General features: G+C 37.3%; 1 protein-coding gene across 2 annotated transcripts; it reads right to left on the reverse strand.

Annotated features, from left to right (window-relative positions):
• Positions 1–16,558: 16,558 nt before the first annotated feature.
• LOC149839279 (putative serine/threonine-protein kinase At1g54610) lies at positions 16,559–25,427 on the reverse strand. 2 transcript variants are annotated; one of them, XM_090002426.1, is made up of 8 exons: positions 25,317–25,427; positions 24,363–24,977; positions 23,782–24,066; positions 22,700–23,017; positions 21,284–21,511; positions 20,143–20,243; positions 17,398–17,515; positions 16,559–17,189 (listed from the first exon to the last, which is right to left on the reverse strand). In XM_090002426.1, exons 2-8 carry the CDS (start codon positions 24,726–24,728, stop codon positions 16,851–16,853), a joined length of 1,755 nt encoding a protein of 584 aa, XP_089858552.1. In that variant the 5' UTR covers positions 24,729–24,977; positions 25,317–25,427; the 3' UTR covers positions 16,559–16,850. The 2 variants fall into 2 exon arrangements, with proteins under 2 accessions (XP_089858552.1, XP_089858553.1); XM_090002427.1 differs by having other exon boundaries at positions 24,363–25,418.

Consider the following 25,427-nt stretch of genomic DNA (forward strand, 5'->3'; position numbering starts at 1 on the left):
CATAAGCTTTCTAAAAAATATGTAAGCCAATATTATTATGAAAGTTATAAAATATCATCCATGAACTTACAAAAATATTAATTTGCTTCACTTGTTGCCCACAGTGCTCCCGTCTATCGCAGACAATGTCAATTCCTTCTGAGTGCCTCCTAAATCAACTTCACATGGTTGAGGTATCCTTTTTTTTCTTTCTAAATGAAAACTAAAATCTTAATTATTAATTAGGCTATTGGCAAATATTGTTTATCCTTAAAATAAGTATTTTACATGTTTGACTGTACAACCTTAAAAAATTCTAGTACTTGTTCCAAGAGTTTATTCCTATTGAACATATCTATACAATCAGTTTTATGAAAAACATGGAAAAACCCTTCAAAAACCTGGTAGTCAGGTAGTAGGCTAGATAAGTGGCAAGTAGCTCCTACCTAAAAAATAAATAAATACACATACACACACACACGCACATACACACGCACACATACATGTGTGTGTGTATATATATATATATATATAAAGAGAGAGAGAGAAAATTATGACCTTTATGGTTATAAATTAATTCTCTCTAGGTACTAATGGACAAAAATCAGCTTCAACTCAAGCCAAAAGCCAAAAATCCAGATCTAGTTTATATTCAAGCATATAGATACTAATTCTGATTTTACGGATAGTGGTTAGTTGCATCATAAGGATATACCATTTTAGTGGTGTATCCATGGTGTCACAATTGGATACACTCGAACGTGATGGCATAGACATTAACACATACATGTAATATTTTTACATTTGAAATTAGTTTTATAGTTTTTAAGTGTTGTATTAAAAATGCATTTTATATATTAAACTGTTAAAATATTTTTATTGATGAAAAAGAATATGTGTCATCATGTCTAAATTGAATTTGTACATCGTGTGTCAAACGTACTCATAGTTCTGTGAGACAGGTATATGGATAGACTGTCGTTATGCACAGTAGGACATGAATTTTATACATTTTTTTCTTTTAAAATATCTTGTCATTCAAAAATACTTGCATTGACAAAACTTTTCTTTTTTTTTGTCATCATTATTAAGGTTATTGATGTTTAGTTAACCATCATATATCATACATTGGCTTCTCTTAGCAAGAGCTGACCCTCTCAAGGAAGACAAATATTGACCTAAGTCCTCTTCTTTTCATGGATTTTTATGTACTTATTATATGACACAATTAGATTGTACCATTATTGATGAAATAGATTTATTATTGCTTTTATTTTATGTTTTCATTTTTTATACATAGTTTCAACAAGCAAATGGGAGTCATCTTTATGGGTCTTTCACATCTTTATACTATGAAAACTACATTCTAATCACTGTTGGGTTGTCTCATGATAATAGTATCTCACAAGAAACTGGTGATCTTTGCATGGACTCGAGAGTGGTTATTCTTAAAGGATCAGTTAGGTAGGGTATGCCACATTGCATGCATTACAAAGTTCATTACCACCTAAAATACCATGAAACACAAAATTACAAATTTACGGATAAAAGGACACACAATGGTCATTTTATCGTTTTCAAACAATAATGAAGAAAATTAGTCAAAACAAGTCAAATTTGAAAGTGATTGCATCTCAAACTTTAACATAACGATCATGCAAGTCTGCAACAAACAAAGTAGTGTAAGCCGAATACCAACCTATAAAAATGGCCTATTTATTGCAACTCTATTATCTTCGTAACATGTTGTATATCATAAATGCAATAGATCCATTTGATGCATCCGATAGCCCATAATGACTTTCTATCAAGTCAGTTTAACCTTATGATCAAGTGTCATGAATTGTTTTCTTTCATAAAAGAGTTACGTAAACTAAAAAAATAATTAAATGAAATTCGAGTTCAGCCAAAAAAGAACGTAATTGAGAATATTGGGCTTCTTTTAGTTATTGTTGAATGATTATGTTCATAGAGGATAGAGTTAAACTACGACTTAAACAGACAAGCTTTAAATGACATTTTGTGTTTACCACTTAAGTTACCTCTTTTGATTTTCCTCCTACCACTTAAGCAAAACATGTGACAAAAACAGAATTTGGATACCTTAAAAAATTGCAAGTTATATGTTAAAGAGAGTATGGGTAAGTATTCAATAGTAAAATTTTTTTTTTTAATTATTTTTTTAGGTTACTTCTTTTGTTTCTTTTAAGACTTTTATACATCATAGTTTATTCCATTTACATGTCTTTATGTGTATTCCTAATATGCATCATGCATGTTTTTCTTTTTGTTTATATGTTTGTTGCACTCGTGACTAATTGATTGGTCAATGAATTGCAGGTTATCTTATCAACAATTAAAATTAAAAAGAGAAAAAAAGAAGTCAAGAAGTACTAAAGAAGAAGTTAATTTGTTACAGCAGTTTCAGATAGCTCGTGATGAATATTACAAGTGGGGAACATTCTATGTTTGTCATATTAAGTCCCTGAAGCAAGCATTGGTGCAAACCCTTACTATTGAGTCAGTTCAAAACTTTTATGATGAGGTTGGATATTGTTGTTATTTATCATGTTTTTGTTTTCATTTTAAGGAAGAATAAACTCAACATCCTTTTATTTTTTTGTTTTCTAAAAAATAGCTAAGTTTCTTTAAGAAAGCCTTGTCCTTCTATGAAGGAATGGTGGATAATGTGCAGCATGCTTTTGAGAAACACTATATTGATTTCCAATTTAACGAATTCAATAAGGATGATGATTCTAATGATGGAGATGGTAGCTTAGAGCTGTCTCAAACCAATCCAGGATTTGATGAGTGGACAAGTTTACAAAAATCTATTGAGGTAAGAGAAGCTTTTTATTATTTATCTATGAATCAGAAACAAAACTAATTGTTTCTTTTGTATCACTTGTATCCACTAGTTCTCAAGGTTAATTTAAGTTTATTTGAATATTTTGTATTCAAGGCCCTCTTTGTATAGCAAAAGTAGCCAACTTTCCTCACTGAGCATCAAATTTTGAATGATCAAAGCCTTTCTAACATCCCTTATGAGTTTTCATAAATTCTAATCACAAGAAAAAAGGGTAAATCAGATCATGTTTGCTATTGTATTTAGTGAAAAGATTGTTAAAAACTGGTTTATCATCCATGTTTCTTAGAAAATTTCACTGATCAAAGCACATTATTTCATTAGATGGTATTTTAGCCACGTCATATTGTTTAGTTGTCTTTCTTTCCCTTGTTGAGACAAGTTTGTTAAACAATTGTCAATAAGACACTAACATAATACATAAGCTCGTTTTCAGAAACATAAACACGCCAAAATACGATTTAGTCTTTTAGTTTTCTTTTTATTATATCTAGCTTTTTTATTTGCTTGTTAGACTAGGCAAAAAATATTTGGTCAGGAAACCTCAATATAACCATAGTTATGCTGAAAATCTTGCCCAGCTATGGTCACCACACCCCATGGCATAAAACCCCGAGGCCGGTATATCAATTGATGATGTTTAGGATGTTCAGTTTGACACACCATTTTGATTGTTGAGTTTAAAATTTAGATGGATAAATTGTCTTAGAACTTGAAATATGATATTAATGTCTTATTGTCATGTCCATGATCCATGTTTATTGATAATATATTGTTTTTTTAAAATATATTAGTCTTTAAATGGATTAGTTGTCTATCATCATGAAGAAATTTTGATCTTTTTTATATGAAATAAAAGATTTTGATCACCTTTGAGGAATATATTTTTTTATAAAAAATTACAAATATGTACTTTATGCTTTTACTCAACTTAGTGCATCTTATTAGGTAAAATGAGTATTCATTAAATTATACATTTTTTTATTGTGAAGTGAAATTCAGCTTGTGTTATTGTTTTTTTATTGATGCAGAAATCAAAGAAAACTGAAGCTAGTCAAATTTCATCTCCTATCACATATGATGACTCCAAGCATGATATAGAAGACAAAGATAATGTTGTTTATGAATACTCGTTATCCAAGCTAGGGGAAGCCATAAGTTCTCATGAACAAGGCATGATTATCAAAACTAATGAAATTACTACTCAAACATCAATGACACCTTCTTCATCTAAGCTGAAGATAACTGAGCTGGATGAGACTTTAAACTCTTCCATTGATTCATCAAACCATGCAAAAATGTTCAACCTAGTTCCTCAAGTTTTTTCAATGACCAGTGGTAAGGGTCCATATATGTTTGATAGTTCATCAATATTGATAGAAAAATTTCACATGTCAATGTTGCCTGATCGTGGGATACCATTGTATGTACCTTCAATTGACTTGGTTTGGAAAGAACAACTTTTGCATCATAGCACACAATCAAAAGGTGCAATGGGTTCTTGGTCTTTGTACTCCGTGCCACCTAAAAATGGAAAGGGATTTTTGAATGGAATAGGTAATGCATGCTTTCTTGAACTTTTGCTTTTCTTATTTGCATAACACTTTGCTATTGCTTTTTTTTATCATGAATGGTTAAAGAAATTTTCAGATTGTAGGTTAAAGATAATAGTTTTTAATAGAATTATTTTACAAAAATAGAATGACTGAATTGGAATATTCATTTTATAACTGGTTTCTTGTTTGATTAAATCAGTTTGAATGGTATTCAAGAGCTTTTCTTGTATAAACAAGTTGGTTTTCATGAAGAACAATTGCAAGTTTTTTCACTGTTCATCCATGTCCTATCTGATGTATTTCATATGGTTGTTCTTAAGTGGCTGGCAACTGATTTACATTGGATTCACCCCCTTTCTGTTGGTTGCCCTGTTCTTCTTGTAAAGCTGGTCAATTCATCGTCGTCCTGAGCTTTTTTCTGGTTTCTAATTTCTATTTTTAATAAAAATTAAGTTTGCTTTCTCCTTAAAAAAAATTGCAACCTACAACCAAAATGGCTAATAAATAATTTCATGGTTATTGTTTAATCTTTCTTTGAATATGATTTAGATTCAGTTTTTCTTATCAATTTTAATGTGCTTTTATAATGATGTGTTTTTTGCAGATTTCATCAACATGGCTGAATAGTGAGATACCAGAATGGTTACCGTCCCTTCATGTCTCCGAGATGTGTGGTTGAAACTTTATTTGATGGGATATTTTTTACTTCAATTGCCATGCACATTTAGTTGTTATAATAAAGGGATTGTACATGACTAAACCATGCTCTGAATTTATTGTTCTCCTTTCCTGGCATTATTTATTAAACTCACTGGAAGTATTTAATGCATATGCTATAGAGGCTTGGGAAATGAGTGTTTGTTTCACTCCCACCTGTTCTCCATTTCTTTTTGTGAGAAATCAGGAGATTGGATTTAGTGCTCGGCTGAGTACCCTGCAATAAGGTACTAGATCCAATCATTGACAGTCATGCCTCAGACCTGATTTGATCATTGTAACATGCATAGGAAATTGGGATACCAAGCATTGTCACAGATGTCAGCAATATTTTCAAAATATCCTGATATTATCACTCTATTTTCAGTAAACGATATTATAGGTAAAATATCGTGATATTTTGCAATTATCGCCAATTTGAAAATTTCATTAAATTATCACAAGAATATTGTGATATTATCAATTATTGTAAATCATAGGATAAAGGTTGGGTGGATGAAATGGAAAAGTGCAACTGGAGTGTTGTGCTATCATAGAATGCCATTGCGGTTGAAGGAAAAGTTTTATATGACGACTATTAGGCCCGCTTTACTATATGCTACGGAATGTTGGGCTGCCAAGAGACATCATGTTCAAAAAATGAGTGTAGCTGAGATGCGTATGCTGAGATGGATGTGTGAAAATACAATAAAAGATAAGATTCGGAACGAGGAGATACGTAAGAAGGTAAGCGTTGCACCCATTGAAAATAAGATGAGAGAGAATCATTTACGGTGGTTTGGACATATTCGGCGAAGGCCTAATGATGCTCCTGTTAGAAGGATGGAGAAATGGAAAAATATATTAGTTAAAAGAGGTCTGGGTAGGCCTAGGAAGACTTGGATGAAGATGATAGGAAAGGATATGAATGCTTTGAACCTCACAGAGGACATGGCATTGGATAGAAATGATTGGAGGAGAAGGATTCATGTGGAAGACCCATAATGATTTTCTTTTTTGGTTCATATCGCCGACCCCAATTGTTTTGGGATGAAGGCGTAGTTGTTGTTGTTGTTGTATCAATTATTGTTACCGTTTTCATTTATCTTCTACATCTTAAATATGTTTTTCTTTATTTTGCATTTTTGACTTGTCTTTTATTATATATGTATGTTATTATCTAAACATGATATTTTCTTACTTATTTTGTTATATATATATATATATATATATATATAACCCTGAGATTTTTTCAAGATTGATTACCAATCCTATATTATCGAGAAAATTAGCTTCGCCCAGATATAGCTGATACTTGTGACTATAGAACCAAGTAATGTAGCATATGGTGAAAGTGCTGGTTGGCTGGTACCTTTGTATAGAGATTAAGATTGTTATTTGAATTTGTGTTTATCCCTTGCATTAGATTGTTCTTCATCTTTTTGTGTTTTGTTTTGTGTTGTACCCAACAGTGACACCTTTTGTTAGTATGGGAGTTATGAGTTGTGTGTTGGATTGTCGTAGAAGTTTTAAATCGGTAACGTAATGCTCCAAGAGATGAAGTCTTTGTGCCACACCTAAGCATTGATTCAACACTACATAACACACCACAAGTTCAAAACCCATGGGTGTCATCCCTTGCCGCAAAGTCAAAGCTGGGTGTACTCCCCAGTGGGCAGGAGGACCTCAAGGATTTTACCAATCGGAGGCCCGCCAATGTGCGGTTTCCAGATTGAGATTTCAATTAAAAGGTGTATATTACCACGAAAATTTCTCTTTTGGTTGTTTCGTTGATCTCTGATTATACTGTCCATAGTTCAGTACAACCCTGAGGGCTTTCTTAGAAACCATGCTGCAGTTTGAAAGCCTCAGATTCAAATCTAAGGGACTTTTTTTTTTTTTTTGGGGGGGGGGGGGGGGGGATTTATAACCCAAAGAAACTGCACCCCGACACGAAGACCTGGTTGTGCTGGCTCAGCCTGCCATAACTCCACCCCACTAGGGGTGTCAACGGGTTGGGTTTAGTTCAGACCCATATAGAGCCAGACTTGGCCCCAATTTTCAGGTATGGTAACGAGTTCGGACCCGGGTCTAAATTGACCCACTATAAGAGAAACATACCCGGACCCAATAAGAACTGCATGAACCAAAACCGGGCCATACCGGGTAAAATAATATTTTTATCATTTTGAAAATATGTAGGTTTTAATTGGAACTTGGTCGGGTCTGGGTATGGTATAAAATTTCACAAACTAAACCTGGCTCCATGTATTAATCAAGCCTTCAGGTCCAGACTCGGGTCTTCTTATTTATCACCATACCCGGACCCTATGGGGTTTGGTACAGGTCAGGCTTGGGTAAACCCAACCCATTGACACCCATACACCCCACTATGCCAACCCAACTTGACATTCGAGGATCCCCATGAATTTCTCTTTCCCCTCTTTTCTTTTTTACCTTTTCATGAAGAGGAACCTGCCTAAAAACAAAGATCACTTTGTGGGTCTCCCTTCCTAAATAGTAAACCCTGGGTGAGTGCTCTAGTCTCTGAAGAACAACTATGTTCTCCATTGTAATAATGTTTAAAGCATGGATGTGAGATCTTGGGATCTTGATGTGAGGCCTACACCATATTAGTGAAACCCAAAGGTGCCCCACATAGGTCATCCCCCAAGCCCTCCAGACCCATGTTGCTCCAAGGCTTCTAGACAGTCTTTGGTTCTAAGAACGCATTCAAGTTAAAGTATGTAATCAACAAAGTTCATTGAAATTCAAAGGAACTGTCAACGAGGGCTCCGCGTGGTTGGTAGATGCTGTCAGTGCACGTCACCTTGTGGTGGGACTACGAAGGTTCAAACCCCAGTAGTACGTTGAATAGTAACTGGCGGGTGGGGGTCTGCCTAACCCCAGCTTGCCTTTTAAAAATAAAAGATCTTAATTGCCCTAGTTGAAGCATGTTAGAAATCAATGGGCTCAATAAGGGTTGGATCATAGTTAGCAATAGGTGAAACGGAAAAAAAACATTAAATACTGAATACATTGTTTGAAAAGTTTTTTTCCAAAAAGGCTAAAATGAGATCAAAAGGACAAACTTGTATATGAGATTCTCTGAACTCAATATCTGATCCAATTGGATCCAGAATTAACTTTCTTGAAAAAAAAATTATTATACATTTTTGTGTCATAAATGTTTGTCTCAAAAGAACATGTTTTTTATGATTTTTTTTTAAAAAGATAGGTTTTCAATTACTTTTTATCATTTTTAAAGTTTCATAGAAAAGGACAAGTTTTAAACAGAGATTTGAAGCCCCAAATGGGTTTGGCATAGTGGGATGGGACCTAGGCCGCTAGGCACCAGAAAGTGCACCCAGTTCACTCTCATGGGAAAAGATGTGCATTTGTGGGTTTTGAACTCATGGACGTCCATTTAGGGCTTATTCAGAATTGAATGAAATGAACAAACAAAATGGTTCTGTAACAACTGCACCAAGTCCAATGTTTGAACAAGATGTTGTGCTCCTTGTGTCCAACATTTGTTTTATATTGTGTGTGGACAGCATCAACGGTGTCTCGCCTAATGCCGGCTTAGCACAATCGACCTCACCCAATGCTGGTGCTTCGCCACCACTGGCCTCACCCCAACTGCAAGAGAGAGAGAGAGAGAGAGAGAGAGAGAGAGAGAGAGAGAGTCGGGGGAACCCTCTCCCGACTCTATTCTAACCGTAACAGAGGGGTGAAATGAAAACAACACGTTGTGTCCCTTGTTTGTTCAACACCGCGTTCTGCACGACTGCAGCGTCCTGCACGGCACACAAAACGCTGCATCAAATGTACCCTTAAGGGGCCATATTGATTTTTTTTTAAAGCTAGCTGAGGTTAGGTAGACCCCCATTTGTTACACAACATACCATTGGGTTTTGAACTTTCAACATCCTAACACACAGTGACGTGCAATAACAACTCCTACCAAACAAGAGGAGTCGTCGCTGACCATATTGAATTGAACTAATGCATGACTAAGTTGGTTTGAAGGTCGGTCAAACTGAGACAAGCAAAGTAGTGAAAGCTACGTTCTTAGCTCCAAACTCAGCTCAAAATTAGCAAGGATACACTTGATGCTGGAAGGAATGCTTCCAAATATTGAGTAATTGATACCACCCAGGTGGTATATGTTAGAACAAGACTCTAGCATGTCACGATAATCTCTATCGTGACTGAGATAAAGATAAGCACTGGGTAACAATAACCTTATCGTTATCTCAACTAATCTCGTGGAGATAGACTCAATGCATTTGTATATATATGACCCTTGTATATCTGTGTAAGTATTGAATGAAATAATTATTTTTTTTCCAGTCTGTGTTAGTCTTTCTTCTAAGACATCTTCTTCAAATTGTATTACCATAATTTTAATATGGTATCAGAACAATCGATATCCTGATTGACCTTGTTTTTTAGTGCAAAGATCCTACAATTTTGCTCAGGCCGAAGCGCTTAAACTCGCTACAGCCAGCCCTCCCTGCGTATGTGTTCTTCTCTGCGCCAAAGCTCGCACGACCCTGCGTGCTTACTTTTTCACGCATATGTGTCCCTCTATTTGCCGAAGTCATCGCGCACCTGTGCTCCTACATACGCACGCATCCGCATGCATGCCGTTGTCAATCTACACCTCACAATTTGAGCAAAAGGCGTCGAATATTTTTTTCAACCTTACTGGAATAGCAAAGTCGCGCTATGATACACCTTGTGGTCTGCTATGCAGTTCAGGTGGATCGATTAGTTGTTTTCTTTCCAGATCAAATACATATTCAGCGCACCCCTTCTTGTCGTCTAAACTATCTTCTGCACAATTTTCATGGCTACAGAAACTGCGAGATCCTCCAATACCGAAGGAGATTCATCAATGGAGTCTATTGTTAGCTCATATTTTTTATATTACTCTAACAATTTAGGTATGGTGCTGGTGTCCCAAGTTTTGACTAAAAAAATTTATTCCACACGAAAACGGGTCATGTGCATAGCCCTAAGTGCCAAAAATAAGCTAAACTTCATTGATAGAACATTTTCAAAATCGGATATTCACTCTACCTTATTTGCGGGATGGCAAATATGCAATAACATGGTTCTTTCATGGATTTTGAACTTGATCCATAAGGACCTGTCTTTAAGTGTTATATACTTTGACATTGCTTTTGATGTTTGGAATAAGCTTTACAAGTGATTCTCTCAATCAAATGCACAACACATTTATCAAATCCAATTTGATATAATCAATCACAAACAACATCATTCGTCCATCGTCGTTTATTATACAAAGCTTAAAGGAATATGAGATGAGTTAGCTTCATATGTCGCATACCCGAATTGCTCTTATGGAGCAATAAAAGCAATCCAAGACATCAAACAAAGAGACCGTCTTATGCAATTTTTGATGGGGCTTAATGATAATTATAGCTCTATCCGAAGTCAGGTCCTCTTGATCGAACTAATGCCTTCTGTCTCGAAAGCCTATGCTCTCATCATTCAAAAAGAGAGGTAGAGAGAGATATGAGTTCTTCCTTCATCATCAAATGAACACCACATGTTGGTTGCCACTATCAAGCATAAGGACAATAAGAGTGTGAATTCAAGAGTTTCTCAACCAAGATCGCGTCCAAATCGCCCAAGACCCAAGTGTGACTATTGCGGTAAGTTGAGTCACGTCAAGGCTAAATGCTACTAACTTCATTGTTACCCAAATTCAAGTGAAAGGGTGAATTTGATGACGCCAAGAGAGGAGGCTGCCCCACCACAGATTACACCTGGACAGTATAAACATCTCATAACCCTCATGTCACAAGGTAAATCGGAACCCCAAGCCAATTTAGCAGGTAAAACTCTAGCTTTTCTATATTCTTCTTCATGTTGGATAATAGACATTGGGGTTACTGACCACATAGCTTCTAGCCTGAATTTACTATATTCTCTACAATCTATCGTTTCTCCACCAATAGGATTACCCACCGGCCTATCTGCTCTAGTCACTTACATTGACAGTGCAAACATAAATCTACAAATATCTCTCATTGATGTCTTATGTGTTCCTAGTTTTAAGTATAGTTTTATATCTGTTAGCAAGTTAACCAAATATTTACAGTGTGATATTATTTTCAATAATGAATCTTGTATTTTTCAAGACCATCTTTCGAAGTAGACGATTGGAGTGGGTAAGATACAAAATGGACTTTATATGATTGAAATCCAGAGTGGAATCATTTTTTCTAATTTTAGTCATGCTCATTTTTGGCATTATCGACTTGGGCATATTTCAAGTTTTAGTTTTCAATATCTTGTTAATTCTAATAAATTAAATTTTTGCAAATTTAATAGAATATGCTCAATTTGTCCTTTAGCTAAACAATCATGTCTTCCTTTTCCAAACGGAGCCATTAATTCAATATCAACTTTTGAACTCATCCATATTGAATATTAAACTTCATCCATATCTGGTGCACATTATTTTCTAGCCATCGTAAATGATTACTCTCACTCTACTTGGGTATACCTCATGCATTATAAATCTGAAACATTTTCTTTAATCCAATAATTTTTTTGATGATCAAAACCCAACTTAAAACTCAAATCCAAAAGGTTAGAAGTGATAATGAGAGTGAATTTTTTTCAACCGATATGCAGAAATCAGGGTATACTTCATCAACACTGTTGTATATATACCTCTCAACAAAATGAAGTGGTAAAACGCAAGCATCGAGATCTTCTTAATATGGCTCGGGCCTTGCGCTTTCAAGCTAATCACCCTATAAAATTCTAGAAGGAATATATTATGACTACCACATACCTCATAAATTGTGTTCCTAGCACAACCCTTAATGGGAAAACCCCACATGACGTTTTATTCTATAAAAGTCCTAGTTATCAATACCTCAAGGTTTTCGGTTGCTTGTGTTATGCTCACAATATTCATCACTCCCACAAATTTGATAGTAGAGCAAGAAAATGCGTCTTTCTTGGATATCCATATGGCCAAGCTGCTTATCGTTTATATGATCTTGAGTCCCACGCTATTTTCACAAGCAGAGATGTAGTTTTTCATGAACACATTTTTCCTTTCCAATTTGCTTCATATGTGCCATCTAACTCTGGAGATGTTATCTTACCCATCTCATCTTCTGATTTTTTATCGGATGCCTCTCATTCACTCTACACCATTGATACTCAGAACAATATACCAAATTTTCAAAATCATCCAAGTCCTTCACCACCTATTTATATCCCTTTCGCTACTCTGAGTCCTCCTTTGGCAACCCTCAGATCCACTATTTATGTTCGGCAATCCTCCAGGACAAATGCTCCACTTGCTCATCTTCAGGATTATAAATGATACGTTGCATTTTGCTTGCCCCAATCAGACGCTTTGAGTGCTCACCAGTAAGGTACACTGTATCCTCTTTCTCATTACTTATGATAATTTTTCTATATCTCACTGTGTCTTCTTAGTAGCTCTTATCAAAAACCCTGAACCCCAGACCTTTGCCCAAGCCATAAGGTGTGATCATTGGAGGGAAGCCGTGGTGATCGAAATTCGTGCACTTGAAGACAACCATACATGGACGGTTACACACCTTCCACCAGGTAAATGACCAATCGATTGCAAATGGGTCTATAAAGTGAAGTACAAATCAGATGGGTCAGTTGAGCATTACAAAGCATGTCTTGTTGCGAAAGGTTATAAACAGGTTGAAGGTCTTGACTATCATGAGACATTTTCTCTCGCCGCTAAGCTCGTCATTGTTTGGTGCTTCTTGGTTGTAGTCGCCGTCAAACATTGGAACCTCCATCAATTTGATGTCAACAATACATTTTTACACGATGATCTTTATGAAGATATCTATATGACACTCCCTCCTGGTTTTCGTCGACAAGGGGAGCAACGAGTTTGTCTCCTCAACAAATCCATCTATGGACTCAAATAAAAATTTTCAAATTTTCTTAAAGGGATTTGTTTTACTCAGTCTAGGGTGAATTATTTATTGTTTTCTTGCTTCACAACGCATGGATGCATATTTGTTATCGTATATGTTAACGATATTATTATTGCTAGAGACGACATTTCAACAATCAACCAACTAAAAGTATTTCTAAATAATGCTTTTCGTATCAAGGATCTAGGAGTACTCAAATATTTCTTGAGAATCGAAATCGCAAGATCTAGTAAGGGTATTTTCTTATCACAACACAAATACGCATTAGACATAATTGGAGATCACAGGTACTTGGGGGCAAAGTTATCAGATTTTCCCATGGAACAATACAAAAACTTAATTTAGAGGAAGGAGAGCCATTAAATGATCCAACTTATTATCAAAGACTAGTGGATCCATTGATATATCTCACCATTACAAGGTCTGACATAGCCTATTGTGTCCAATATTTTAAGTCAATTTATGCATACGCCAAGGAAGCCACATTTTGATGTTGCTCAGAGGGACTTACGATATCTTAAGTTCACTCAAAGTCAGGGCATACTCTTGTCATCTGATAGCAAATTTTAACTGTCTATTTACTGTGATTCAGAATGGGCATCATGTTTCGAAACACAAAGATCTACCTCAGGTTATTGTACCATGTTGAGAAAGAGTCCAATATCTTGGAAAACAAAAGAGCAAACAACAATATCAAGATCATCAGCTGAAGTAGAGTATAGATCGATGGAATTTGCAAGTTATCAATTAACATGGTTAAAATATTTATTAACAGATTTAGGGAGCAAACATCCCCAGCCTATGTTGATGTTCTGTGACAACCAGGTAGCATTGCATATTACGGTAAATTCGGTGTTTCATGAACGTACTAAACATATAGAAATTGACTGTCATGTTATAAGAGAAAAAATTCAAAACGGTTCAATCAAAACTCAATTTGTTTCAACAAACTTACAGTGCACAGATATGTTTACCAAACCATTGAGACGAGATCAGTTTCATCAACTCAAGAGCAAGTTGGGCATCATCAATCCTCACGCTCCAACTTGAGGGAGAGCATGTTAGAATGTGACTAGCATGTTATGATAATCTCTATCATGAATGAGATAAAGATAAGCACTAGGTAACGATAACCTTGTCTTTATCTCCAGGGAGATAGACTCAATGTATTTGTATATATATGACCCTTGTATATCTGTGTAAGCATTGAATGAAATAATTTCTTTTTTTTTTTCAGTCTGCATTAATCTTTCTTCTAAGAAGTCTTATTCACACTGTATTACAATAATTTTAATAGTATCATGTGCCAAGCTGAAGGCCCAAGTTCAAGTTCAAATCCCTCTGTCACATGGTGCTTAAGAGATATTTGGTAGGGGCCTGCCTAACCCAGCTTGCCTTTCAAAAAAAAAAATATTGAGTAATTAAAGGAATCACAAAAGTAACTTTAAATTTATTGCTTGGCAACAAATTTCATTTGTCTGCAATTTTGAAAATAACCATATGAATTTCCCATAAGATTGACTTTTTTTTTCTCAAGCAAGCTTACTTTTGAAGTAAATTGTTATTCTGCTCAGGAGGTTTCTGTTCATCTAGCTATGGGGTGCTCGTAAAGTCATCAAGTCGAAGGGATGTCAAGAGCAACGTCGGAAACTAATAGAGATGCATATCACCTCAAGTGTACTGCAAGAAGCGGTTCATCTGAATCTTTGTAACGCAGTGGCTGCAGAGAATTCTTCACCATTAATTAGGTTGGGTCAACTTCATTGCATGTTTGATAATGCCTCTATACTAGGGGTGGCAATTTCTGACACGACCCGCCAACCCGCCTCTTAGGTGGGTTCGGGTTGGGCTTAAGCCAACCCGTTTAATAAACGGGTCGACCTGTGTAACCCGTTTATTAAACAGGTCGGGTTCGGGTTGGGGGTATGCCAACCCGCCAACCCGGCTGACCCGTTTAATAAACGGGTTAGGCGGGTGGGTCAACCCGCCAACCCGCCAACCCGTCTGCCCGACCCGTCAACCCGTTAACCCGCCAACCTGCCTACCTGCCAACCCGATCCGTCAACCCGACCCGCCAACCTGACTCGCGAACCTGAAAACCCGTTTACCCGACCCAACCCATTTATTAAATGGGTTGGCGGGTCGTGTCGGGTTACCCGTTTATTAAACGGGTCGGGTTCGTGTTTGCCACAGCCGATCCGTTTATTAAACGGGTCGGGTTCGTGTTTGCCACAGCCGATCCGTTTAATAAACGGGTCGGGTTCAGGTTGAGGTATGCTGACACGCCAACCCGCCAACCCGACCCGATTGCCACCCCTACTCTATACCCTTCTGGCTCTGTAACAAATATCGCGAGATTTATAAAAATCTCGCGATAATATCATGAGAAATTGCCCAAAAGTTTAAAACGGCAATTTCTTGCGAGATTTTCAAACCGTGACAAATATTACAATATTTTCCATTTTAGCAGATATTTATCGCAAGATTTTTATTTTTAAATGTATTTTATTTATATTTTCTTATAGAAATTATTTTTTATATTTTTTATTTATTTTTTATTGTCGAGATTTTGCCGAAAAAATGCGTGATTTATGAGAAATTTCAAACTCTCTCAAGTTTTTGACTTCCAAGATTTTGATGTTTTTAACTTTTGTCACTATGCCTTCTTGGGGCACGCACCCCTGATAGGTTGGTTTAGGGCTTTCAAAGAGTCAGGTATCTGACCCATCAGGGTGTAACCAAATCTGACCAAGTAACTAGTAGCCGAATTGGGGTTTGAGTTTTGTTGGGTCAAGAAAATCAAATCCCAAACCCAGCTCCAAATAATTTAAAAAACTTATTTTCATAAAAAATATACATAAAATACGCAGGACAAGCCTGGTCGATTCAGATATCTAACAAAAATTATAACCCAAACCTGACCTGCATATTACTCAAGTCGGGTTTGGGTCAACCCAAATAATATTCAGGCCAGCATTTTTAAGCCGGTACCCGAGTAAGTTGGGTTGAAGTCGAACTGGCACACAGTACAAACTACAAACCCTACCCGTTGACAGCCCTAGTTTGGTTCAACTTCAGATAGTGATTGAGAATAAGAATGAGAAATACGATGAACAAGGAGGAAAACAATCGCTATAGAGTATAGACCAATGTGGTCAGTATCAGTCCTGAATCGTTTGGCCAACCATTCAGCTGTATCGGTCCGATACCGATACTCAAGTGAATCGTTCTGTATCGACCAAAATATATAAAAATATATTACATGTCACGTGTTAAAACTATTAAAATAATATTAATATTTTTTACATTTATTAAAGAATAGCCAATTCAGGAGTGAAGCGATTTTCTGCCGTACGATATGAACCAGCCGATATGCACCGATACTGACAACATTGGTATAGATCATACCATCACTCTAAATTGCGCTAATTAAGCAATATATCCGGGTGAAAAGTACGCCATTAGAATAAGCATAACACCGTCAATGAAAAATTATTATATTTATTAAAAACTTACATAGTTTTTACCACAAGGAAAAGAAAACAAATGCTAAATATACATATGGAAGCCACTTCCAGCCTAAATAAGGCCTGCCATCCAACAACAGAATGAAATTATAATAAAACAAAATAAATATATGAGAAAAGACCATTCATCCCTCTAACCGAAATGAGACTTTCCCGGTCAGTCTGCAACCAACTTCAAGCTGCATCAAACTCAACCTCACCCACATCGTTAGGAGGTTTCAGAGATGCTTTCCTTCCCTCTGTTTCAAGAACCACCCTTGCCTTTCCGAAGCTCTAATGAAACACCTGCAGCACCTGCGAGTTTTGGTGCACGAACTGAGGTTCGAGGAGGAGCCATTCTGCTCTCACTATGGTTCTGCTTTTTGCGCCTTGGCGGTCCAAGGCCAACAGGATCAAGCAAAGGGCCAGACCACGCCAATCCGGAGGGCTTCTGGTACACGAACGTTGTCGAGGAAAATGTAGGATCGGGAGGATCAAAAGCAGGCTCACCATAACACGAACCCAAAACAGCTCCATCAAGATGAGGTGGGGGAAACTTTTCGCTCTTGCTTTTGGCATTAGCATGAGTGATCATGCGTCGCCTCTGTTAATGATGGCACGTATAATGAATTATACAGCAGCATAAATAGAAAAGAAGGATCAAACTAGGCTAATTTCAGCTTCCATATAATGCATGTGTGTGAGCGTGAACAGAAAGTTCAGTAAAATAAGAGATCTTTCAAAAACTGCAAATCAAACAAGTAATTTATAAGAAACACAAGGAACAAGGAACAAATAATCATCTGACATACATCCAAGTTTGTTTGAAGCTCGGCATTTGCTTCTGGAGCAGGTGCAGCCCTCGTAGTTCGTGTTCGAGTTTTCTTTGTGCCATCACCACCATTAGGCCTTCCTCCATCAGCTCTCAGCCTATTCAAAAAGAAATTTTACTGAACATCAATGCCTTTAAGATACCTCCTAAGTAAGGTCCAACCAACAGTGGGTTTAACACATCAGATAATCACTATCAGGGATGTTCATGGTTGATATGCAATTATAATGAGTAACTGAGTATATGACCAAATCGACTTTGAACTAGTATGATCGAATATTGTCTCCAACTCAGGTTGAAGAAGGAACGAGCCACCACATTTATATCTAAATGTACAGCTTTCAAAAAAAAGATATCTAAATGTACATCGAGATAACCTAACTGAACCTGTATCATTACAAGATTCTGGTATTCTGGGTTTCCCTACGAAATTTTAACTTGGAAAGCCCACAACACCAAACTCAAGTGCTTACCTGATCAGATTTGGAAGCCTACCAAAATCATCAAATTAAATGGGTACATACTGATTAGACAGACCCAAACCAGTACATTTGACTATGATACTAATCCTCATTTTCAGTTAGTGCGGAACTCAAAGATATGTTGTCTTATACACTTGATGCAATAAGCCCAAACAGATTGCACATAAAGATAATCCAGTGAAGTTGTTGAATAAGGGTCTGGTTCAGATCCAACCTGTATCCGTCTTTACCAAGTATGAGAACAAATAACGGATCCGTTTTCAAAAAAATGAACCACGTGAAAGCTTATGTTTGAAATGCATATTCAGATTTCACCGCACTTACATTTGGATAATAAAGTCAAGAACCCTCATTCCCTCAGTTTCCGTGTTTGGGTGATTAGGGAAAGGGAAATGTATGAAGTCAAATTTCCTTTCTTTACAAAAATAAGGACAAATGTGGTTAGGAGGGAACACAAGCCGAGCTTGGGCTGTTCAAGCTCGGCTCGAGCAGAAATAACACTGCTCGAACTCGGCTTGAGCAACAATGTCTAGGATCGGATCGGCCACGAGCTCGAGCCGAGCCGAGTTTGACTGACTTACAAATAAAAATTTATTGTTTTACATTTTTCAAAAGGTGGAATTTGACCCCGCCACCTCTAAAAAGTTAGATATAAAGCCTGCCCACCAGGGTAGCCTGTACTTTTTTTGAATTAAAGGGCACAGAAAATATACATAAATGAACTTTACAGCTGGATGGTAAAAAATAGAACACCTTTAGTTGGCGGTGTGATTTACACAACTGGATTGTTAAAAATAAAACTTTAGTAATCGTGGGATTCGAACCCATCACGTTTTGATAAAAAGGTGTTCACCCTGCCCATTAAGGCAAAAACATTTTTTGGTACTACACGACAAACAAATATTTACATATTACCTAACCGAGCTTTTCGAGCTTAATCGAGTTCAGTAGCTTGATCAAGATCGGCTCGCTTATATAAGTCGAGCCTGGTCTTATGTTCAAGCTCGGCTCATATATCTGCAGGACAATTTTGAACCGAGCTTAGTCGAGCTCGTTGTGCACCCCTAAATGTGGTGCCCTTAGGGAATACTTGTTATCATCTCCCTAGGTGGTAATAAGAATTTCAAGGACTCTAATAAAGCATGGGATCCACTAATCAAATACTCCATCCTTTCTATTTTCTAGGAATCACCATAAAGATGCCTATTTACCAACTAATTCCTCACTCAACCCTCCATCCAGAGGTGCGGTAAGTACCTAAAACCCAGAAATGATGTGAATCCAAGTCCAATTGTGGGAGAATACTGACACAATCAGACACGGTCAACTCTGAGTCACCAGAACTAAACCCATTGACAGCCCCGATACAAAGTTCCTATATAAAAGATGAAAAAGAAAGAAGGTGAATGTAACCAAAAGATTCCAGCAGAATTCAGTTATCTACGACAGATTCTAAAAGGGTTGGCTGTTTTTAACTAAAAAACTTGCAAGTAAATAGACCTTAATCTAAGGCAATTTAGAAGAATTACAAAGTTAAATCAATATGTTTTATAAATTAGTATGTGTCACATCAGTGTCACACGAGTGTGTGGGTGTGTGCGTGTGCATATGAGAGAAATAATACCTGACTACTTTGGTGTTTCAAAAGAAACCAGACTCAACAAAAAGTCAGCTGACATATGTATGGGTGTGACAGTGTTTTCCCCAAAAGTCTCCCTTCCCTTTAGTTTCCCCCCCTAAAATCTCCTTCCCCTTTTTGTCAATTGCCAAAGCACTTCACACTTTGCATGGCAGAAAGGAAATGTTGGCTTGGTCTTAGCTTTGAAAGTTTGCTTCACGGGAATCTTGTGATAATATCTTAGCATACAAAGTTGCTCGTGACTACTCTTTGTGTGTCTGTTCATTAGATGCCAGGGGATATCCAACAGACTGATTGCTGTTTATCTGGTCCACAAGTCTTTCCATATAAGACTAACATCGCACCCGGTTTTGTATGATATCCAGGTTCAGTAAAGGCTTTTGTCATCCATATCTAAATCCAACCACAAATCTGACTAGACTAATCAAATTGTGCAGGACTGAGCAATGCATGCATCAGTGTGTGTAAATACAAGGAGGGAGAGTGCAGTGTGTTTCTAAATAAGAAATTATGCAGTACAGAGATAGTCGCATTGGTGTCAAAGCAAAAATGAATCTGGGTATCAAAGACAAGTGAGCTGCAATTAAAAGGTTTACAGCAATACCTTCTAGCTGCTTCATCCCTCAACTTGGCATCCATTTCCTTGCTTGGAGGATATTGTGGCAGACTTGATGGGTCACACGCATATGGCTTTGTTGTGAAAAACTAAAAATTATGAAGGTGGATTATCATCAGAACCACCATTCTCAATTAGCTGCTATAAGAACCACCATGATGAAATATTTGAAGAAAAGCAAAAAAGATTCAGAAGATCTAAAAATATGGACAGGACAGTCGCATCATCAGTCAAATTATAATTTAAGGTAAAAAATGCAATATACACATGCCCAATATTAGTCTACCCTATCATATTAGACCTTGGACATCAGAACAAGGTCAGACATTCTTTAAGGGGCAGGTGTATCTTCAGCCCAATATTACCAAAAAATCATAATATTTTATTGCATGAATCACATTTTCAGGAAGTCACAAAACATGAGTTCAAAAGAATATTTTGTTCACTGAATAGAATAAAATCAGGACAATTAAATACACTTTCCTGTAAAATCACCTCATCGAATAATACTGGCATATCTTAACCAAACCCCTTGTGGGGGCTCAGCGCACATTTGTATGGCTTAGAGAAGGCTACTTGGATAAATAGGACATACATACAAGTATTACCTCTTTCAAATAAAAAACGAAATGCCATATATGATCAAATAGTCTTCAATGTGGTGTTCCAAAAGAACGTCTTATAAGTGCATATTCTTCGAGGCCATATAATTGCCATCATATAACAAGGTAAGATGATCCATAAATGGAATGTGCTAACCATCTCATTGCAGAAAAATCCACAACTTCAAGTTTCTTGCTCAAAATGACATGTAGTTCTGTCGCCTGATCAAAAGATGGATTTTCTGACTATGAGGTACCCATCTGTTATTTTGAAGTATTACCAGTTCAAAAGCCCCAACATACATATCCATGCTACAAAAATCACATCTATGTACCATACAAGTTACTCAAGCTGCCCAATAAAATTCATCACTGGAGGCAATCCCTAGGCATGTCAGATTTTACTACAACTTTTCTTTTACTATCCCTTTTTTTTCAGTTTGCCTTTACCTATACAAAAATAACAAAAAAACAAAATTGTTCAAGATCAATCATGAACTCATGAAGCAACAAAATAAAACAATTACCTCACTATTTAAAGCCACAGTGGCAGTGTCACGCTCAGCTGGGTCAATTGCAAGAAGCATCTCTATGAGTGGTAATGAGGACGGTGGAAAATCTTTGAAGGTCTCAGCAATGCATCGTTTATATGGCTGCTGAGGCTTAAATATGGTTGCATGCGGTAGCTTTGACTTCTTCCAGTACTCCTCTGAAGGGGAGCCACAAAGTTTAAAAATTTTGTGCAGCTGCTCAACCTGAAAAAAGCAACATGGCCAAACAAAATATTGATGATGGCCAAATGAAAAGGGTAAATAGTGTATAAACTATAAATTTGGTTTGACAGCCTTTTAAAATAACAAATTGTCAGTACCAACTAGCAATGAATCAATCGATGTATAAAACTTAAGAGTTAAGAAGACATATTATAGCTGAAAGAGATGCCAAACTATAAAAGTTACGAGTTAGACAATCACTAAGCTGGGTTATAATTTCTATATTACATAGACAAAATTAAATAGCAGTATCAAGCTTCAAACATAAATGTAAAAATACTTTGATGAATTTAAGTATTTTTTTTCTTTCAGAGTTCAAAATGAGTGCTATTAGAACTGACACTATACTATGCCTAGCAATGACACAATTAGGTTGTAAGAGCACAAACCATCATCTGTTACTGAAGATGGCTATATAAAATCATCCAAGAGGTGGTCCTCAATTACAGAAAGTGGTGTAACCATATAGCAATAGTGATATCAGCAAGATGGTTGAGACTACTAAAAATAAAAATATAGATAAATACAAATTAAAGTTGTAAAAATAAGTTGTTACTTTTGAGTAATTTAAGCAACAACATAGTTTATGAACCAACATATATAAGTTCTGCCCCGCAGATGACAATGGGGGTGTCAATGGATCGGGTCAGGGTTGACCTGGACCCGCCTATATAACTAATAACTGGTTCAGGTTCGGGTTTTGTCGGTTCACGAAAATAGAAAGCCAAACCCGGACCTGAATAATTTTAGAAATTTATTTTTATTAAAAATATATATAATACTCGGGGGCAGGGAGGTACCCGGAAAAAAATCATGACCCAAGCCCAGCCCGCATATTTCTCAGGTCAGGTTCGGTTGACCAGACTCATACCCAAGAATTCAGGTTGGGTCAGGTCAGGTACCCGATACAAACTGGATCTTTTAACAGCCCTAGATGACAATACACTAATGAGTTCACCAGTTCATGATTTCTTTGCAACAATAAGCTTCACAAGGCTGATCAACTTATGTTTATCATCAGATGTATTCAGGATAATATGGGATAAATTGAATATAGACTTGGTTCATGAGAAGTTTTGGAAGACCCCAAATTATCAGCACAGCAAGAAACATGCACCAGGGCAGGGATGATATTTGTAAGGTTCCAAAGTTAATGAACAAAGAAGCTACCTCTGTGCGTCCAGGCATAATAGGCCTCCCTGCCAGCAACTCTGCCACAATACAGCCTGCACTCCAAAGATCAACACCCACTCCATAATCAGTTGCTCCTAGAAGAAGTTCTGGTGGCCGATACCATAGAGTAACTACTCGACTAGTCATGGGATGCTTGTGGTTAGGATCAAAGAAACGAGCTAATCCAAAATCAGCAATTTTTAGGACCCCTGCATTGTCAAGGAGAAGATTTGAACCCTTAATGTCACGATGCAGAACACCTCTGTTGTGACAATGCTCAAGCCCAGACAACAGTTGATGCATATAGCATTTGACCTGTCAAATTGAGAACCACTCAAAAAAGAGCCAGCTGACATTACAGTACATGAGTACATAAGGACAGGCAACACATCAAGAAGAAAATGGTGGAGAAAAACCAACATCCTTATAGACAGTACCTACACTGTGTTGTAGATGAACAAAGAGCTCACATGCATGCAAAGATGCATACACCAAACTCAGTCTCTCCAAACTCATCAAATGCATACAAAAATGAATCTTGTGATAGCATAAACATATGATTCCATGATACTAACAGATAGCAACAAAAAAGCATGTGAAAGCTATTTATAACATGGTGCAGCAAATTTTCAATCATCAACCTCTGACAGCACCTTGGAATGCTGATCCTTATGATAGTGCAGGTATGATCAATTGCTATTTATTTGTGTGTGTGTGTGTGTGTGCGCAAAAAAAACAGATATACACTCTGTGTACGTAAGTGTGTGTGTGTGTGTGTGGTCGTGCAGAAAACAAATATACAAAGACATAAAGGTGTTACTCTTTTTCAGAATATAGTAAAAGATTAAGAGGAAATCCTGGATAATTTTGCAAAAAACAACTACTTGATTGGAAAAGACTCGGAATGCGGGAAGAAAAGTATGTTTCATTTAACTGCTTCAGACTCATGAAATCAAATGCCAAATCAAAATACACTCAGCAATACATGCAGTCTGTTAAAATTGTGAAGAAATGTACCAACGAAGACATGTGTACATTGTGAAAATAAAAAAAATGAAAGGAGAACTTCGAGGAGATACCTGAGGCTCTGTAAACTTGATTCCAGGGGCAGCTGCAAGCCCTGCTAAGTCATGTTCCATGTATTCGAATACAAGGTACAAACTACAGGACATCCTTGATGTGACTAAACCCTCTAGCTTCACTACATTAGGATGGTCCAGCTTCCGCAGGATGAGAATTTCCCTGGCCATAAATTTCACGCTTTCAAGCTCTAAGTTATCAAACCGTACTTTCTTCAGTGCAACTATCTTTCCAGTCAAACAATCTCGAGCTTTGTAAACGTTGCTGTATGTTCCTTGCCCAATCTGTAAGGTTTGCAAGAAATGCATCAAGAAATAGCCCCAGAAACAAAAGTCAAGCGGCAACAATACCCAATTAGAACTAACACAATTACACAACCGAGAAGTAGGATTTCTCTAACCATTTAAAAAACCCTTGATTAACAGAGATGTGATATTGCAGCATTTAGAAGAAGAGATGTACGATTAGTTAGAAAGGAATATGCCCATATAAGATCTAACCAGATGACCGCAACCAACAATTCTCACAATTCAAATAATTCAGGATCCCGAATTGAAGGAAAAGAATTGAAAACACTCACTTTATCAATCTTTTCAAAGGTGTCAGCCCGGCGAGGAGTCCATCCATTGATAGCTTCCCCAGCCACAGCAGAAAGCCATGGTGGCCATCCGGCTGCAACCTGCTCACCATGAATGTGTTTGGGAGGATTGCTCCGCCTCGGGTCCGGCCTCGCTCTCCTCCTCTCCTTCACAGTCGCCCCCTGAGCTGCCACACCATCAAGCTTCTTTTCCTCCTTCTTCCGCTCCCTGTTCTGCGCATCGAAGCTCTCGGTCTTGGCTACCAATACCTGAGGCCTTCTTCCTGACGCAACATACAGCTTCCTCTCCTTCCCCCGCTCCTCCACCACCGCCTCCGCCGGAGCATCCTTGCCTTGTACACACCCCATCCCTCATCAACGACATCCTCCAAGATAACAAACTCCCTCCTCAACGCCCAATTCCCAACTACAAACCATCATCCCACCAACAGAGACCCAACCACTCTGCATACACCTCTTCCTCCGATCAACCACCAGCCAAACGAGATCTCCGCCCGAGTTCCTTATTTCTTCCTCTACGATTTCCCACTCAGTTTCGACACTACGCAGATGCCAACCATCGTGAATTTCCTCTCTGCATCAATAACTCAACTAATTCTGTACAAAAGAAAAACCTAAATCAAATCACTCTCTCGAGAAACGAAAGCACGACCATCAAAACCACGATCACTACGAAAACAACTCCCCGATTCCCAAAACTCCCCCTATCTCACTATCCCCCGAAAAAAACCCTAATTCAATAAGCAACCCCCAAAGAACCAAACGGGTAACTCCAAAACCTAATTCCGACCCAATAAAAGAAAAACAATTTGCCCGAGCTGCAAAGAGTCTATAACCACTCAGAAGACATCTACCAGAAAACCCCAGAAACCAAAAACCCTCAAAAAGAAATAGCAGAAAAGAAGATCAGCAAAAGAAGAGAACTTTTCTAATTACTTTTGGGAAGAACGGTTCCGATCGAGGAAGACGAAATCTCTCTCTTCTCTCTGCGACGCTTCATTCAAAGAAGAAAAGGACTCCCCGCAACAGAAACGCCACGGCACCTCC

The sequence above is a fragment of the Nuphar pumila genome, chromosome 4, assembly GCF_984573655.1.
Source record: "Nuphar pumila chromosome 4, dmNupPumi1.hap1.1, whole genome shotgun sequence".
Lineage (NCBI taxonomy): Eukaryota > Viridiplantae > Streptophyta > Magnoliopsida > Nymphaeales > Nymphaeaceae > Nuphar > Nuphar pumila.

Bases quoted from the DNA above. Each gene is read 5' to 3' on its own strand.
- LOC149839279 (XM_090002426.1), bottom strand. From the start codon at position 24,728: ATGGGGTGTGTACAAGGCAAGGATGCTCCGGCGGAGGCGGTGGTGGAG. The intron at 24,067-24,362 runs GTGAGTGTTTTC...CAAACCTTACAG, and splicing joins CCTTTGAAAAGATTGATAAA to ATTGGGCAAGGAACATACAG. The intron at 17,190-17,397 runs GTATGTCAGATG...CATCATTAACAG, and splicing joins AGCTTCAAACAAACTTGGAT to AGGCGACGCATGATCACTCA.